The 19,178-nt window shown below is 44.0% G+C and overlaps 1 protein-coding gene across 5 annotated transcripts in view; it reads right to left on the bottom strand.

The window, feature by feature from the left end:
- The window catches only part of RASGRF2 (Ras protein specific guanine nucleotide releasing factor 2), a 267,895-nt gene that overhangs the window by 32,468 nt on the left and 216,249 nt on the right, over nucleotides 1-19,178 (bottom strand). For all 5 annotated transcript variants that reach the window (XM_066381760.1, XM_066381761.1, XM_066381762.1 and 2 more), the window contains one exon: nucleotides 5,098-5,204. In XM_066381760.1, coding sequence (XP_066237857.1) covers nucleotides 5,098-5,204 — 107 coding nt within the window. The remainder of the gene's footprint in view (nucleotides 1-5,097; nucleotides 5,205-19,178) is intronic.

Raw genomic sequence — 19,178 nt, 5'->3', positions numbered from 1 at the left:
TTAGATTCTCTACATATGCAACCTTGATTCTGGTCCATCAGCGGTTAGAGTCTCTGTCTTGGCTGAATTTGGATATGTTAAAGACTAGAAAATGACCTCCCAGAGAGAAAGAACAATAGCACCATTAAAATGTAGACTCAGTTTGGCAACTGTGACTGTGTGCCCAGCATTGCAGAATCCTGTGGAAGGAGATACAGAGGACTGGGACGAGCCCTGTCTGTAAGGGGCTTCAGGGCTGGTTGTAGGGAGATGAATGTGGAAGCCGGAGGGATTTGGTCACACACATTTATATATATATTGTATTTTATGCCTCTCATGCTTTTTAATTCAACAGAGCCTTTAACTCTCACCGCTCCCTTTGGGGAGGTAGGGTAGGAATAGTTGTTCTCATTTTCAGAAAAGAAAATTAACACCTAGGGAGGCCAAGTGACCAGCTCAGGGTGCCAGAGAAGATAAAGTGGCAGTGCTGGCAGGAAAACACAGGCCTCCCGACTCCGGGCTGCCACTCTCCCGAATACACAGACAAGCTGCCGGGGAGGAGCCCAGCCTGGCCTCTTGGCTTCCCTGTCAACATCAAAGGTAACAACAAGGGAAAAGTACAACAAAATGAGGAGAAACTAGGGAAGAATATATTAACAGTTGCAAAATTTTAGAATCAGAAAATAAAATTGAAACATTCTTGCTTTACCTATTAGTTACTAAAGGCTTGAAGTTTCTAAAAAAAAAAAAAAAGGAATGGCATTCTAGCGCCACATTGGGGTGGAGAGAGTTGAGCGTGGCATCTAAGGCAATTTTATTTCTCTAGGGAGCCAACACTGCAACTTTTTATTTCTCTTGAATTAAGTTCAGGATAGTATCTGCCAATATTAATTACGTTTGATAAGAGATGAGAAAAGAATTCATGATATCTAATACTACTGTGGTAGGCTCGATTCTCTAATTATTTGGGGACAAATCTACAATTTGCTGCTTCACTGTGACTTTTCTGTTTGTTTGTTTGTTTTTTTATAAATTGAAGTGGTGTCCCTGGTTAGTCCACCATGTGAGGAAAAATGCAATCGTTACCAAACTGGGTTGTATTTTTAAAATGAGTACAAATTCCTACTCTTTTTTTTTTTTTAAACTACTATTTCAAAATAATCAGGATGCCATGATACTACATTCTTCCTTAATGCTACATTCTTCCTTAAGTGAACTCAACTGGCACAGAGTGACTCAGATAATAAAAAATCCTCTTGTTCAAGCCCTTTGCTTTTATGATGTGTGTACCAAAGACAGCTGAAGTGAGGAGGGTTAATTATCAGAGTCTGATTATAGCCCTGGTTTTCAGACCAGCATTCTCATCTCATCACTAAACATTGCCTTAAGGGAGTAAATATCTTCAGATGAACTTGGATAAAGCTGTTATTCTTTGTTATTCTTTCTTTGAACATTATAGTGGTCAGCTTGCTCAGGGTCCATCAAGTCAGGGATCACACTCACACCTCCTCTGAACTCCCTGGTTCAGGCTGTGCCCACAGTAAGTGAGAGGAGGCCACAGGCACACAGTGTGGCCTCCAGGAACATGAGCTGAAACCAGCTCTCTGTATTTTTAATGTTTGAAACAACTCATTCCCGAGAGCTTTCCTTGACATGCTCAAACTACCCTCCATGAAGCCTAAATGATGACCAGGAGGCCAACAGCAAGTCAGTAAAGAGAAGAAGGGAAAGCTGGACACTGAAGCCAGCTAAAGAAATACACATCCTGCACATTGTGTGACTGCACAGAGAGGGTGACCGAGAGCTCCCCGGATGAGGAAGGTGACAGGTGCACACCATGCGGGCACTCCAGGATGACTGGAAACCAAACAGACCCCCAAGTCCACTTGCACATGCAGGGTGGTATGAAGGCACAAATAAATGGCTGGTAGGAGCTTCCTGGCACATCAGGGTCTAAAGTTTACACAACAATCGTGTCAGAAGAAAAGACCGAATACCTGGGCACTTTGTGCTCTCCACATAAGCCCCTGCCAGAGGGAGAGTGTGGAAGCTATGACCCCCAGCGTGGCCCCCTCCCTGGAAATGAGGAAGTGCATTCCCCTGTGTGAGCATGTCTGAAGTACCCGCTTGCAAAGTATCTCACCTAACTCTAACACATAGGCTGCCCTTCAGGGTTAGAACGAAAGGCTACCAGGAAACAATCTGAATAAAGAGACACTTGTTTCTTCACTGATTCATCATCTAGTCCACTGACTTGGTGCTATTCACCTAATATTGCCTTATATGCATGCATGTATATATGTGTATATGTATATACACAACACAGCTATCAAATTAGAGGGTATTGAATATCTTTTACAAGTGAGAGATCAGCACACTCATCTCTTCCCAACTATGAATTCTCTTTATCAAAAATAAAAGAGCGCCAGCATGTTGTAATTGGCTTTGGGGTGTTTTTCTAGCTATTAAAAGAGTTCTGTGTGGATTGTGAGGATTCCTGTTTGAGATGATTAGGAAAACAAGGCACTGGGGATGGAGATAGGGAAGTGAGGCTGCGAAGGAAGAAAGGTGAGTGAGAGTTCTTGTGAGGGTAGAGTTGGAAGGAAGGAGGGGAGCTGAGGCCCGTAAACCGGCTGTGACCTGCACTGTGACTGTGTGAGTCCCACTCCCGGCAGGGAGCACGTGGGCCAGCTGAGGCAGGGAATGGAACCCAGCAGTCTCTGCTCAGCCTTGTCTCCCGTAACTACTCTGCGCTTCTGAGGCCACTTTTGTCAAGACTCTGAGTTTAAAAAGAGAGAGAGAGAAGAATGGGATGGATGGAAAGCTATGGGAGAAAACTCATTATCACTTTTATCTGAAGTGGGCAATAAGAATTTACAAGAAGCTCACTGAGATCATGGAGACGAGAGACTAGACATTTCCAATGAGTTCAGGATGGCTTCAGAATTTGAGTCACATAGGGTCAATTTTATTTAAGATGTGTAAGATGAAATTTTTATACCCCTTGTTTCATGTACTATCTTTTAATTTTAATTGATATTTAAGATCTTGTATGAGCTTACTGGGGGTGAGGCCCAAATCTTACTTTCCCCAGTTAGGGAATTCTTCTACCACAGGGATTTCAGGAGCCTGGCTCTTGAGTGGCCCTATCTGATGGACTGTCATCATCAAGGACCATAGAGCAGACCCACAATGGCCTCTGAGAAGATGGTGAAATAGGATCTGGAACACCTTGCCTTTTTCTTTCTTTTCCCCTACTGTTTAGCTAACGCATATATTACACGTTTCCCATGTTCTGATCTGAGCCCCTCAGAGCCCCCTTCTCTCTCTCCGAAATTCTCCTTGCAGGGTGCCGGCAGCCGCTGTCCAGGAGCGCCCCACCACCCACGACCTGGCTGTGGGGGAAGAAAGTACAGCGTATGCCTGAACCAATGAGGCAAAAGGGGTCCTCGCTCGATATTATGAAATGGGTATAAATAAATTCTACAAACTTGCACTGAAACACACACACATAGGTAACAAGCAGATGTCCTGTCACTGTGACCCAGTTTAAAAACAGAATGCTAGGAGCCAGAACATCAAAAAACATGAGACAAAAAATCTTCTGAATCAGGCTGAGGTAACAGTCCCAGACCAGACACCAGAGTGACAGGCACCAGGGTGGTGTTGCTTATCTCCACGGAGTGCCTACTGTCTACCTCCACGGAGCGCCTACTGTCTACCTCCACGGAGCTCCTACTGTCTACCTCCAGGGAGCTCCTACTGTCTACCTCCAGGGAGCCTACTGTCTACCTCCAGGGAGCGCCTACTGTCTACCTCCAGGGAGCTCCTACTGTCCACCTCCACGGAGCTCCTACTGTCCACCTCCACGGAGCTCCTACTGTCCACCTCCACGGAGCGCCTACTGTCCACCTCCAGGGAGCTCCTACTGTCCACCTCCACGGAGCTCCTACTGTCCACCTCCACGGAGCGCCTACTGTCCACCTCCACGGAGCGCCTACTGTCTACCTCCAGGGAGCCTACTGTCTACCTCCATGGAGCGCCTACTGCCTACCTCCAGGGAGCGCCTACTGTCTACCTCCACGGAGCGCCTACTGTCTACCTCCACGGAGCGCCTACTGTCTACCTCCAGGGAGCCTACTGTCTACCTCTAGGGAGCGCCTACTGTCTACCTCCAGGGAGCGCCTACTATCTACCTCCAGGGAGCTCCTACTGTCTACCTCCAGGGAGCTCCTACTGTCCACCTCCACGGAGCTCCTACTGTCCACCTCCAGGGAGCTCCTACTGTCTACCTCCAGGGAGCTCCTACTGTCCACCTCCAGGGAGCTCCTACTGCCTACCTCCACGGAGCTCCTACTGTCCACCTCCAGGGAGCTCCTACTGTCTACCTCCACGGAGCGCCTACTGTCTACCTCCACGGAGCGCCTACTGTCTACCTCCACGGAGCGCCTACTGTCTACCTCCAGGGAGCCTACTGTCTACCTCCAGGGAGCGCCTACTGTCTACCTACAGGAAGCGCCTACTATCTACCTACAGGGAGCGCCTACTGTCTACCTCCATGGAGCTCCTACTGTCTACCTCCACGGAGCGCCTACTGTCTACCTCCACGGAGCACCTACTGTCTACCTCCACGGAGCTCCTACTGTCCACCTCCAGGGAGCCTACTGTCTACCTCCAGGGAGCTCCTACTGTCTACCTCCAGGGAGCGCCTACTGTCTACCTCCAGGGAGCTCCTACTGTCTACCTCCACGGAGCTCCTACTGTCTACCTCCAGGGAGCTCCTGTTTACCTTTAGTGGACATACTGCAGCTGGCACAACTCCACTTAGAGAGGCCCCTGTGAACAGTTCTCCTGGGTAGAATAGCACAGCGGCCCAGCCATGGCTCTAGCTCCAACAGGTCATGTTATTTGTAGATATGAAACAGTGGATGTTGGCAAAATGCCTGTGTTTGCTTTTATCAGCATATCTGTCCCCTTATTTCTTCCCTTCCTACATTCCATTTTCAAGGGTTCAGTCTCTACCTCCAAAGAATCAAGAGGCATTGTACATGTGTAATAACTTATAAGGTTGATTTTTTAAAATATTCTTGAAAATAATTAATGAGGCCACAAAATTACCTGTGCATGCTTTGAGACCCAGTGACGGAGGACATTCAGGACTCGATTGGTGGCTGTTCTACGTATAATAAACTCTTTGTCGCATATCCTGTCAGTGTTGTTAAATCCTTAGGAGGAAAAGAAACACATGCATGCTCTAGTTAAAGCCAGTGCCTAGGGACCTGGAAAAGAGTCACTTTTAGAACACTGGTTAATGAAACTCACAAATGGCACATTTTGGCAGAGAAACAAGTGGCTTCAGACTATTATGAACTCTGCTTACTTACCTACATACCCTTGGAAGTGAGTCCACCACAGAGTTACAGGCGCAATTAAATAAATAATGTGCACATATTTATTCAGGGTCACTGATTAAAGCTAAAGCTGGTCTAATGACACTTCCATTTATACCTGTCTTGTTCTATAATAAAAAGTTAAGAAGAAGTTTTAACAAGTATTTAAGTAAGCATGAGTTTACACTTTTGTCCCAAAGTGATTATAACAAATAACATTTTCAATTCTTGTAGACAAATGAGCCCATACCTTGTCTTTCAGATGACACAAATACTTCATCATGCACCCATATATTAAGAAGCAATATTGCACAATGATTAAGAACGTAAACTCCACAGACAGCCGGTCTGGATTAAATCCCTGTTCTCCCATGCAAGTTACATCACCTCTCTGGTGACCTGCTTCCTTACGTCTGGCATGAAATGATAACTGCACATACCTCACAGAGCTGTTGTGAGATTAAATTATTTAATACATATTAAGCATTTAGAATGGCACCTAAAACAATAGTAAGAGCTCAATAAATATTATCTGTTATTGTAATTCAGTATCAGTTTACTGTCATTTGAGTCCTCTCTGTGCCAGCCTATGCCTCCCTCTTAGCTACCTTTTCGTTATCAAGAAACTATTTTAATATTTTTTCTATTATTTTAAACGATCTGTCTTCCAATTATAATCACCACAATTAATCAGTTACACATTTCCTTTAATAATTAAGTCAAGCCTACCTAATTTCACTGGAAAGCTTCTTGAAAGTTGTTTGTGCTCACTGATTCCATCTCACCTCCATAGCAGCTACTATTAAAGTCACCAATAATCTCTAAGGCTCTATATCCAAGGGATATCTGTCATATATCCATAGAAACCTCATCTAATGATCACCTATAAGCAAATTACTCTCATATTTATATCCCAGATCTCTTCTCTAAGCTCCAGATCCACATGTCCAATTTTCTCTTGACATTCTTCTCTTGGATGTTTCAAACACCTCAAACTCAGTATGTCCAAAAGACAAACTCATGGTCTTTCCCCCAGACCTTGTCTTCTTCCAGTGTTTCCTATCTCAATAAAGGAACGCCACCGGCCAACCAGTTAGGTAAGCCTGAAACTTTGGAATTCTTCTTGGCTCATCTTTCTGCTCCTTCCTGATAATTTTACTTAATAAATCTCAAATTTGTCCATGTCTTCCTATCTACAAAGCCAAAACTGGAGTTGAGCTAATAGCAACTCCTCTTCAGTCTACTATAATAGCCTTCCAACTGGTCTCCCTGGTTACTCTTGCCTCCTCACCTCTGTCCTCTGTGAAAGCCACTCCTGCTTCTTATTTCAATTCTCCAATCAGCCCTTCTTTGCCTGACTTGAACAGATTCCCCCATTAGACATTTCACAGCACCATATACATTTACTTTCTGGCACAGTTGCAATTTTACATTTATCTGTGTGATTATCAGATTAATATTTGTATCTTCCATCAAGACAGAAACCAAGAGTGTTTTTTCTGGGCATGAGCATATGCCTGGCATGTTGCAGATTCTGTACACAATATATATTTGCTAAATAAATGAAAGAAAGCCTAGACAACAGAAACTTACTTAGTACTTATTAAATACGATATGAATGTAAGGGTGATTGAGTAAAAGAACGAATGAACAGTTCTAAGAGCTTATGACTGAGTTAGAAAAAAATCTATGAGCTTCTAAAGAGCACAGTCTTCTTCTCCATACTCTTCTTTGAATATAGACAGACATCTTCCACCCACTGGTAGACACTATCAGAGAATGATGATGAGATGTTCTTGGCAACATAAATATCTTAAATATAATCATTTGTTATTAAAAACTTTGAAAATCTGGGTGAAGTATAATAAATATATTTAAAACATATAGCTAAGTTCTCAAGAAAAGAACCAATTTTCCAGAGTCAAACACACAAAGAAATCAGAAAATCAGAACCAAGCCTCTGAACAGATGTTCACTGTCCTGAGAGGAAGGCAGAAACTAGTCTTAGTAACACAGGATTTAGATTTTTAACTTCCAAGTGAATCAGGAAAAGAAGCCCCAGAGCCTTTATGAAGTGCATGTGAGGGAATGAAAACTGAGGCTCCCATATATAGCTGGACGTTTCAAAAGATCATCTTCTCTGCAAGAGTGGGCTAGCAACCAAAATTCTTCAACCTGTATGAGGAGGCAGTTAAGAAACTTGTCTGCCTCAACCTGGATCTCAGTGAGAGTGGGAAAAAACCTTCCTGATAATTAATAACCACTGGCCCACCTCATAGGTTTGAAGCTCAGATTGAAACATTCTCATGTGGTCTGCCTCTCTAGATGAGACGGCAAATAGAAAGTGGCCATGATCAGTGATAGTCATGAGGCCCTTCACTAAACCTTTTGGAGGGACAGATATTCAACCCCAACCTATCCTGGATTACCACTGAGGAAGACCTTGAAGAAAACTCACAATCCAAAATTTCAAAACACACAAATTCTCCACCATGAACAAAGATCAATAGACACAGGGATCAAGAACTCTCCATTTCTCTACCACCACTGCTACCAATACTGACTAGTACTAGAACTATGAGAACCAATACTGAAATATTTATAAAGACAAAATATATAAAAGTGGGAATTGAAAACATGAAGAAAGATTAAAAAGTATTTTAAAAGTCAAGTTTTGCAAGAACCACACAAAACTTCCTCAAATCAATAAAATTATTATTTCAATTATTGTTGAAAAAGACAAGCTGAAATTTAAAATCCAACAGATAAACAGATTAGACTAAGTTCAATAAAGAAAGAGAGCAAACTAGAAAGAGATCTGAGGAAATTATCCAAATGCAATATGAAGAACTAAAGAGATAGAAAACAGAAAAGAGGGATTAAAAGACATGGAAAAGAAAATTAAAAATTTCAACATATGTCTAGTAATGTGTCAGAAGAATAGAAAAAATTCAGAAAGAGGCAATATAGGAAAAGCGTTTTTCAGACTCAATGAAAGACATGAATCTTCAGGCTCAGAAATCACAATGAATCCCAAGCCAAATAAATAAATGAAAATCACACCTGAACCAATTGTGAAGTGGCAGTACTCCAAGAGAAAGATATCTTTGAAGCAACTGGTGAGAATACATGTTATCTATAAGGAGAGCGAGATGAACAGGAGGTAAAATGGTGAAAGTATATTAATTAGTTGAATTAGAGTAGAGGCCTCAAGTGGAGTGAGAGCTGGGAAATAACGAGTCTGCATTGTTCTGGAGGGTGTCAAAAGCTCTTCAAACACTGGAAAAGTGGGATCAGACAGCTCCCGACCTACATGTTTAACTGTACAGATGACTAGTCAGTGTGACAAGAGCAGAAAAGGTAAGAGGCGGGAATGAGAAAAGGCAGAAAGATGGAAATCAAACTGAAATGTTATAATAGAAAAACAATTTTAAGAAAACCACTACTCCTTTAAAGTACTTTAGAAAAAAAGCATTTACCACTATGGGCCCCTTGTGTCTGTGTCAGAGGTGGGTAGTGAGGGGAGTTTATTTTAAAAGATAGTCAAGGAACTTTCTTCTACTCTTCAAATTATTTAGTATCACACACCAGGAATATTGTCACTCCAAGATTCCTGTCTGGATGTGAGGGCGATCTGGCTGCGACATCTGTCACCCCACTGATCGCCAGGGTTGATTCGGCTGATCTGGCTGGCTAGGCGGGTGTCCCCTTCCTCCCTCACCGCTCTATGTGCATCCCTCCCGAAGCTGCGCGCTCGGTCGAAGAAGACGACCTTCCCCGCTAGAGGAGAGGACCGTTCTTCGGTCAAGGGTATACGAGTAGCTGCGCTCCCCTGCTAGAACCTCCAAACAAGTCTCAAGATTCCTGTCTATCAAATTTATGCATATTCTCTTTTAGTTGTAGGCATTGGTCAAACTGCCTAATTTGGGCAACAAAAGCTATCTGGGAAAGTGATAAGAACTTAACCAGCATACATGTGACTTTAAGACTGAGATGCAACTTCATGGGCCTCCCCCAGATACCACGTGAGTCAGTCCCCCTTAAAGCAGCTGGCAGGTGCAGCACCCCTCTCACTAAACTGTACACTCCTTGGTGAAGGGATTTTATCCAGGCAACTTTGTAAGCTCTTGAGTTTTGCACATAGGCACTCAGGAGGTATTTTCTTAACAAAAATTGCCTCTCAATGGAAATGATTTGAATGTGTCTGCAGATAGTATATAACTGATTTAAGGCCATTCTTTCACCACACTACCATGAAAACTATATATTTGAAATCTATCACAAGAACAACATATGATAAAGTAGTGTGCAGAGAGGCAAGGAAATTGAAAAGCAGGTAAAAAGGAAGGAAATTTTCATTTTCTTCTTCAGATGATATGATGAACAAATGTTGTATAGTGGTCCTACTGATACTAATGTAAGTGTGTCCTTATCCTTTGGTTTTTAGGTTCTGGTTCTTACTCAGGTCAACCTGAGATTATTCTCTAAGTGTAATTAACTAACCAAATAAAAAAAATACACCCTTCTAGACAGAGGGAAAGAAGCTCGGCAGGTCCATCATTATTTGTGATGAAAAAGACGAGAAGAATGGCAAAATCAATATCTTTCTTCCGCTTTAATCTTTCAAGTAAATCAGTAACTGTCAGCTGAATCGTTCTTATGGATTTTTAACAATGTATGCTGTTTGGGTTCTTTTCTTTTTTCTTTTTCTTTCTTTTGTTTTTTCTACAGGTGGTGAGGCAGACTTTATCCAGGACCATCCCGATAGGTACAGGGACCCCTGAGTGGGATTTTACAGTTGGGGGATGAGGGGAGATGGGCTCAACACTGACCACAATGTGGGCACCTGGGAAGTTACAGGCCAGGGACAGGTGGGTCAGTGACAGAAAACACCAGGGGTGGGGTTCTGACTAATCTGACCTACCAGGGTTCTTGCTGAGAGCAGTCAGGGGGTCCGACATTGGGGAGGAACCCCATCAGATATTAGGGAGGGGAGCAGAGATTAAATTAACTCACTGATGTTCTTATTAAAACTGGATTTTACAAGGAAGTGTACAAATGGGCCTAGGAGAAGGCTCAAAACTTGACTGACATTTGATCAAGCAAAAAGTCATTGTTAAGAACAAATGAAGATAAATTGGAAGAGATAAATGGGGTGGGGGCCATGGAGGGCAAGTCACGTATTTCCAGTCTGCTAAGTTTACAGAGTACAAATAATTTGGCTGTGGCTGACTTCTCATAGGCAGCATGGAAGTATTAGTGGGCATTTCCCTTGAGTCATTTCTACAATGAGTATGACATAGGTGCCAAATCTCCATCATTGGAAAAAAGACATGAACCCTGTCCTCAGGGGGTTCACGTTTGGAAATGGGGGAGAACAGTAACATAGGAATGGATCCTGCAGCAGACTGAGAAAAGAGAGATGAGAAAAACACAGAGCATGAGAAACTGGCTGGGAGGCTGGGAGGGAGCTTTGGCTTTAATCCAGCTGCTGAGGGTGAGGTGCCTGAGCCAAGATCGGTAGCAGAGGCAGATCTCGGGACAGCTCCTAGGGAGACGGATGGCCAAGGCAAAGACCACAGGAAGAAAACCTGGGCACCTGCCATTGCTGGCTTTTCAATCCATGGTCACACCTCTTTGAAAGAACAGCCAGCAAGTCTAAAAATCCTTATTTGGGTGGCCATGCACCCAACAATTTGGGAGCCCATTTAATTAGTCCGGGTATGGACCTCAAAGAAGCACGGCGAGTCCAAGAAGAATGGCTGTGGGAACATGGTACAGTTGATTTGGGGAGGCAGGGACCTTACCAGCAAACCGCCAGAGCAGGTGGCTAGGAGCTGGCGTCCTGTGAGGCCCGGGACATTTCCCATATTCACCTGAAGTGATTATCCTGTTTGTTAACTGTGTACTGTGTCAGTGCTGGAGCAATGAGCACAGGGAAAGGCATCCACTCCATCTTGGATGAAGGGGAGTCTGGGCCCTAAAGGATGGTGAAAACTCCGCATGTCCTGGCCTGGGCCCCCTGCTGAGTAAGCCCAGAGCAAGGGGAGGGGGCATTGCTCAGTCCTGGGACTGCTGTTTCCCATGGAGTCTGAGCTTTTAACAGGGCCTGTGTGCCCTGCTAAGGATGTCTGATTTTATCCCATGGGAGTTGGGGCAGTAGGGACTTTTAAGTGGGGAATTACATGTCATCCTTGCTAGGAGGCCACCGGCGTCTAGTGGCAGAAAGGCTCAGTCAGGATTCATGAATGTCTCCTAAAGTTCCCTGGGTCTGCGAACTCCTTCCAGCAGTTTCTGGATGGAGAAAGGCACCATGGATTCTGAGCTTGGAGAGCTGACAGTGCCACTTCTTGGGTGCCATACCCAGGCTACTTGTATTGTTTCATGAAATTAGCACACAGGAGAGGCAGGCGGGCTTGCTCCTTCCCACAGGGGAGGATGCGAATTTTGAGAGGTCAAGGACTTTGCTCAGGGTGCTAAGCAGGTGGGTGGGGAGTCAGGCCTTGTGGGCTATGGGATCTAAAGCACATAATGCCAGCCACGAACACACACTCTCTGTCCTTCTGTCTAAAATAGGGTTCAAGTGGACCTACCAGGGAGACCTCTCAGCTCACAGCTCAGCATGATGCCCACGTGGATTACAGATCTGCTTAGATTCTTAAAGTAACTATTTTATATTGAGTTTAAAATAAAACTTATTGTGAACCTTTGTATATTTCTTCTTTTAAGCTTCAAAATTCCATAAAACATAGTTCTTGTTTTCACAGATGAGAAAATGGGCTCAGAGAAGTTCAAAAGCCACCTAAGGTCACAGAAAGTCAAAGCAGAGCCAGGATTTATGTCCAGATTACTCAGTTCCAAAATCCAGGCTCCTCCCTCCAGAATACATTGCCCGTGAGGCTGCTCACAGGGAGTGCAAGCAGCCCCTCCTGAGTGCTGTGGAGTTTTCAGCCCTTGCAGCCCTGCTGTCACCAGGGCTTCTGCTGGTGTGGAAATACAACAAGAACATACTGCCAGGATGGAGGGCGACAGCGACTTCTGCCAGAGCAGGTGGAGGGCATTTGAGGAGTTGATGAGAAGTACCCAGTAAGCAAGTTTTAATGACCCAAGAAAATTGGTTAGACCAGTAGGAAAGAAATAGGCTAGAAAGTTAAAAGCAACAAAGGTTTGTGAGAGACAATAACATGAACCAGTTTGTAAACTAAAATATAGCATTCTATTTTTAATAACCAAATACCTAATGCTCTTGGTCAGAGTTTCTTTTTTTTTATTTAATTAATTGTGTTTACATAGATTCTAGGATCACCCCAAATGCATCCCCCCTCCCCCATATTCCCTTCAACATCTCCCTTGCCCCCTCCCTATAGCACCCTCCCCCCTTCCCTTCAGGTTTATCCCATCCTATCATCCCCCTTCCCTCTGTCCTCTTTTCCTCTGGTCCCTTTGATCCCTCCTCTGTCTCAATTCCGTTCCTCAATTCTCATTATTCCTTGGATTCCTTAAATGAGTGAGGTCATATGATATTTTTCTTTCTCTGCCTGGTTTATTTCACTCAACATAATAGTTTCCAGGTCCCTCCATATTGTTGAAAAAGGTAAGATTTCCTTCTTTTTCATAGCCCCATAGTATTCCATTGTGTATATGTACCACAGCTTTTTAATCTACTTGTCCACTGACGGACACTTGGGTTGTTTCCAGATCTTCGCTATTGTGAACAGTGCTGCCATAAACATGGGTCAGAGTTTCTTGACAGCAAAACCAGTATTGCCTAAAGAGGCCTTTGAAAACAGAAAATGCTCTAGAAATGGTTAACATAAAGAACAACAACAACAACAACAAAGTTTAAATTTCCTGATCGTTTTCTGCATAACCAACTATCTGAAAAATAGAAGAGGGAAAGCTTTTTCTACACATTAGCTTGAATTCCCTGATGGGAAACTCACTACCTCTTCTGGGTAAAGTGTGATTTGGCCTGACGCAAAATAATGTTCATATTCTTGGCATTAGGTAAGTTTTCCCCACAAACCAAAATAATAATAGTTTTTAAAATCCTGCTGTATATCTTTCTGCAGAATCCTCCACACATCAAGAAATGTTTTTCCACAGGGGTGGGAATGAATGACAGCTGCTTTCCAGGAGGGTGTGTACAAAGGTGTGAATGAGCATGCACCTGTATACTCAGGTGCTGGGGTGCCAGGGGCCGGGAGTAGGGGGTAGCCACAAAAATTACCTGAGATATTCCGAAGAGATGAAAGCAGAGAATTTTAGGAATTGTTGGTGAGAAGGTATGAAAATTGGCCCTCAATTGTTAACATATAAGAATGTGTACAAAGCATTTTTAATGTATAAAAATGGTGGATTTTACCATTAAAAAAATGCAACATACCCTGGGAAGGAGGGTAGAAGTCACAAATCACAAAATTTTAGTAGACACAAAATATTTATTGAGTGACTCTGTGCCAATAATTTTGTTGGAGCTAGGGTACAGCTCTGGAAAGGGAAAGTTAATTAGCTGCTCGCAGGAACCAGCCTCATCTTGGAGGATACAAATAGTAAATACACAATGCCAGAGCTACTAATACCTCTACAGAATTAAATAAGGCAAATTCAGATATTGAAAAGAGCTACATGGAGGTAAACAGGCTAACATGAGGAGAGCACATTCACTAGACTGGGTGGAAGAAGGTATTTCTAAGTAGGGGACACAGGAGCTTGTCATCTGAAGACCTGGGGGAAGAATGTTTCAGCAGAACAATGAATAAAAAGGCCCTGAGCCAGCTCAGCATGACCGAGGGAGCCCAGTGTGGCCAGAGCCCAGAGAACAGGGGGCCAGGAGAAGGGAGATGCAGTCACACAGGGAGCAACTCCACCAAGCACCTTTCAAGCCAAGTTAGAGAGCCAGATTATTCTTCTTTCTCTCTTTTTTCCTGTAACACCAGTTTATTATGAAGGGAACAGCCAAAGGGAAGAGAGGCATAAGGTGAGGGGCAGGGGAAGAGGATGGAGCCTCCAGGCCCCTCTAGACTCACCGCTCTCCCCAGTGTTCACATGGTCACCAACCCGGGAGCTCCAAAGAGCTGCATTTTATTCTGTGGCCTTGGGATTTATGCAGGGTAATCCTACAATCAGATTTACGTTTGGAAAGGATACTCTGGCTGCCTTGTGCAGCATGGCCCGGATGGGGCTAAAGTGGGCCAGGAGAACACAAGGAACCCAGGAGTCGAGGTGAAGCAGGCTGGGACAGAGGCTGTGGTAGGAGTGAGAAGAATTATTGGAGATAGAGGGGCTAAGGTTTTCTGATGAGTCAGATATGGAGGTCTGAACTGAATTGATTAGTGTCCCCCAAAATTCATGTTCACTCAGAAGCTGTCAATGTCACTTCATTTGGAAATAGGGCCTTTGCAAATGTGATCAAGTTAAGATGTCAACTGAATTAGAGTGGGTCCTAAATTCAATGATTTGGTATAACAAGTGTGGTTATAAAAAGAGCAGAATTTGGACACAGACATACTTGGAAGGAAGAAGCCATATGATGACAGAAGCAGAGATTTGAGATCTGAAGTCATAAAGAGTTCAGGCAGCCCAAATTCTGGGGGTCTCTCCAGAGACGTGCTCCACTCTGTCCCAATGCCACATGTCTGATTCTGTCAAAGTTCAGTTATTGTGCAGATTGCTGCTTACTTTATGTCTTCGGTCACACCACCAAAACTTGCCAGTCTGGCTTCTGCTTCTCCTCCCAGCCCCTGGAGAGGCCTCAGAGAGGTGGGGGTCAGAAAGCAGGCATGCCTGTCTGCAGCGGCTCTGTAGCCTTTCATTATACAATCTGTACCTGCATTGAAACTTAAAGTGCAGCAAGGAAAATATCCCTGTCTCTGACTGCGTACTGAAATGTGTGGTTTAAGGACCCTCTCGGAGTTTAGACTGACTCCGAGCAGCTCATTGTGTAATTCTACTCCAGGGAATTCGTTTAGCAATGCTGACTAATCCACGACTCACCCGGTGCCTTATGCCAACAGCTTCAGACCCATCATCTTATCCTCTGAAGGCACCACCGCACAGTGCTGAGAGCAGCACAGCGGCCACTCTGGTGCACAGTGCCAGCGTCATCCTGTTCCTTCACTCTCAGCACTCCTTGCACACCCTGTGACTTAAAGATTGCAGCCACTTCCTGAGGGACATCAAGAGACCCCTTAAATTCCCTTTCCTTTTAAATCTCCTGGCAATTCCATCCTCCCTCTCTTCCTTCACCCCTGGAGAGAGCAGCAGGATGTGCTAAAAGAAACAGCAGACTCAGAGTTCTTTAATGGGTTCATCTCACTGAACAACGTCCCTTCATCTCACAGGGTCTCATTTTCCACTTTGGTAGTAAGAGGTGCTTCTCTAGATGCCTCTAACGTCCCTTCCTCAGTGTCTCCTGTGACAGAGCTCAGGTCTCCCTGAGCACCGCGCGTCTGATCCCCTTGCTTCCCTGTCCTCACCATCATGTCTCCCATCCCTTTCCCCATCTCTCCTCCAGTACCTCCATCTCCAGAGATCCATCCTCTCTGCTTACAAAGGCCTTTTCTCAATGCTGTTACTCCCTCACATGTGACAATGGAGGCTGTGTCTCTCTTACTTATCATACTCTAGGAATCCTTAAAGTATTTGTGAGCAGGCAAAAGTTTTTGGCAGAAGGAATGAAGTGTCCCCTTGCCCAATAATCCACTGATGCTTTGCTCTTAGGTGCTCCTTGGGGTACTTGAGCAACACCAGTTCCATACATCTGACTGTATCCATGAGTTTACACAAGGCCCCTGAGTGGAAATACAGCACAATCAATGTCTTTTCTCAAAGTTTCAATGACACTGAGATGCATCAAGTGGACCTGTGTGGCAGACAAAAACAGTTTAGGATGCAGCAAAGGATGATGGGGGCTCTTAAGAATCAAGTCACCAGAAGCAAAGAGGAGTCTGAACTGGTACGTGAGAATAAGTCCCAGGGCTTAGGGAAAGTGGAAGCTAGGGGCCTAGTCAAGTTAGCAGAGATCCGCACCAGCCCCAGGGGTGGCTGTTACAGGAGCATCTCTGTGGATTGGCCAAAGTTCCTGCACTAGTAGCAGAAGCACCAAGGACCAGCAGGTGGAGTGTGACGCAGTCAGGGTGTGACATCTGGCCTAGAGGAGCATTAGCAGGCAAGTAAGGGCAGGGAAAACAGCACTGGGCATTCTTAGAAATATTCACAAGGAATTCACTGAAAGATGGACTTTCCAATAATGATCCACATTGGATGCAGGATGAAGGAAGCAGTTCTCAGATTACTGTAACTGAAGTCTCAGAAGGGACAGCCCTATTCTGAGGTCCCGTGCGACAGGAATGAAGCCCTGGCTTAGGGTTACACTCCCTTCATACAAAGGGTCTTATCCACGGGGGGACTTAATAAATCTGCTCAATTGTGTTTTTTTTTGTTTTTTGTTTTTTGTTTTTTACAGGGACAGAGAGAGAGTCAGAGAGAGGGATAGACAGGGACAGACAACCAGGAATGGAGAGAGATGAGAAGCATCAATCATCAGTGTTTCATTGCGAGACCTTAGTTGTTCATTGATTGCTTTCTCATATGTGCCTTGACTGTGGGCCTTCAGCAGACCAAGTAACCCCTTGCTCGAGCCAGCGACCTTGGGTCCAAGCTGGTGAGCTTTGCTCAAACCAGATGAGCCCGCACTCAAGCTGGCAACCTCGGGGTCTCGAACCTGTGTCCTCTGCATCCCAGTCCGATGCTCTATCCACTGCGCCACCACCTGGTCAGGCTGCTCAATTGTTTTTATTATTATTTTTTTAATCCAAGGTTGTTTATTCACTTTATCATTTGCAGATAAATATGCCAACACAAACTGTTCCATTTATTGGAAGACTTCGGTATTTCCTGAGTCAGCAGGTTCCTGAACCTCCCTGCCTTGGAATTTACCACACTCCTCCCTTCCCGCCCTCCTCAGGCTGTGGATGGAACCACAAGACCTGAGGTTGGAGTACTTTCAATTCAGTAACTGAGGACTGAGAAGAGAAGCTTGTATACACTCGTGGAAAGTTCAGCCTCAGGAAAATGCCCTGCACAGGGTGACACAGGGCCCCACCCTTGGGCCACCCTGTACCCTGGCTGGGGGTTGGCTCTGCCTGTCCTGCTCATCTCTGCAGTGTATTTCACACAATCTATATTTATCATTTCCATGGAAGATGGCTGCTCAATCTTCAATGCTGGAACTCTCAAATAGTCGGTTCACAATTCTTAAAACATATTTCAGAGTTTCAAAGTTATTCTTTGTCCTACTCAGATACCTTCATGCCATCTCCATAGGACTTTAATTCCTATATAGAAATTTCATATTCCTTCCTCCCAGAATCTATACTTCACTGACCAGGCCAACACTTAGTAATAGCCATGCCACTGCCAGAAGGTACCAGAAGCTCCCGAGAATTCTATTCCCTAAGTCCATGTTACTGTCACTATTCATCAAGGTAGACAGTGAAAGTCCTTTTTTAAAACCACAAATTCTGAAAAGTATTTTCTATTTAATTCCCCAAGAAATGATTCAACAGTCTAGAAATGACCCAAGAGTCTACCAGATACTTGTAAAAAACATTTTCTATCCAGCCAGGCCAAAGTGTTTGGTTAATATAAATAAATATAAATTCATGAACCATATTGATTCTTAACCTTCATGAATGTTAACCTATTTTTTTTTATCAAACTTTATTTATACCAGGGACTAAACTCATTTAACCTTTACAACAATCCTATAAGTCAGAGTTGTCCCCATTTTGAAGAAAATAATAATGATAAAATAGCCATCACTTACATAGTGTTTATTATAAACAGGCACTACTCTAAGCACTTCACACAGATTAACTTATTTAACCCCCACAATAACCTCATGAAATAGAGTTTGTGCACTGCATAATGTCACCAAGGACCATTCACATCAACCATAGGTGCAACTATAGCAGTCATAGGTTCTAATTTCGCCCATTTTATAAGAATTCTAGAATGAGCAAAAAATACCTCCTGGTGCAGTTGGCCAGCTTATCTCTGATCACACATGTCATGCTGGGACACACATCACATCCATACTTTCCTGAGTCAGAGGGAAAAAACACACCACTCAATCTAAGCATACTCATAGGCCCAGGAACTGGGGCCCTCCAGGACCCTCTAACTGCGTTTTCTTTTGTAGTTAGACTACAGATTGCACAGAATTTGCTTTGCCTGAAGATATTTTAAATTAGTGAGTCTGAGGGTCAACAGAAATGCATTTAATTTTGTGACCAGAACCTTATGTGACTATTTGACTATTCCATTTCTAAACAGTCTTCTGATATAGTCATGTCTATATTTAATTTAATTAATTATATTTAAATTGAGATGGTTAAAAATGCACATTTTCTTTTATAAGCATAACTGAGTACATATAAAAAATTAAGATGGAGAGGATTTCCCTTCTGTACTATGAGCTGGATGATTCAAAAGCTAAAAAGCATTTCTCAAACTCTCTTGCAACTCAGGTTCTAGATGCAGATTAGAGCTTCTGCTCAGGGCCTGAAAGGTGGAAGTGGGACGAAAGCCATCCGCACTGCAGCAGCCTTTTCTGCTGGCTGGCCTGGCCGGGGCTTTGCAATGTCCCCGCCCCCAGAGGCAGCAGCAGGGTCCTGATTACTGACGCAGTGGATGTCTTCTTAGGGCAGCATTCTCCTACTTCCCCACCCACAAAGGACAACAGAGGCAGCAGCCCCACTGGGTCAGTCCTACCCGGTGTCTCAGAAGTGATTCCTGGAAGTCCAG

The sequence above is a fragment of the Saccopteryx leptura genome, chromosome 4, assembly GCF_036850995.1.
Source record: "Saccopteryx leptura isolate mSacLep1 chromosome 4, mSacLep1_pri_phased_curated, whole genome shotgun sequence".
Lineage (NCBI taxonomy): Eukaryota > Metazoa > Chordata > Mammalia > Chiroptera > Emballonuridae > Saccopteryx > Saccopteryx leptura.
This window is presented reverse-complemented; position numbering and strand designations above follow the sequence as displayed.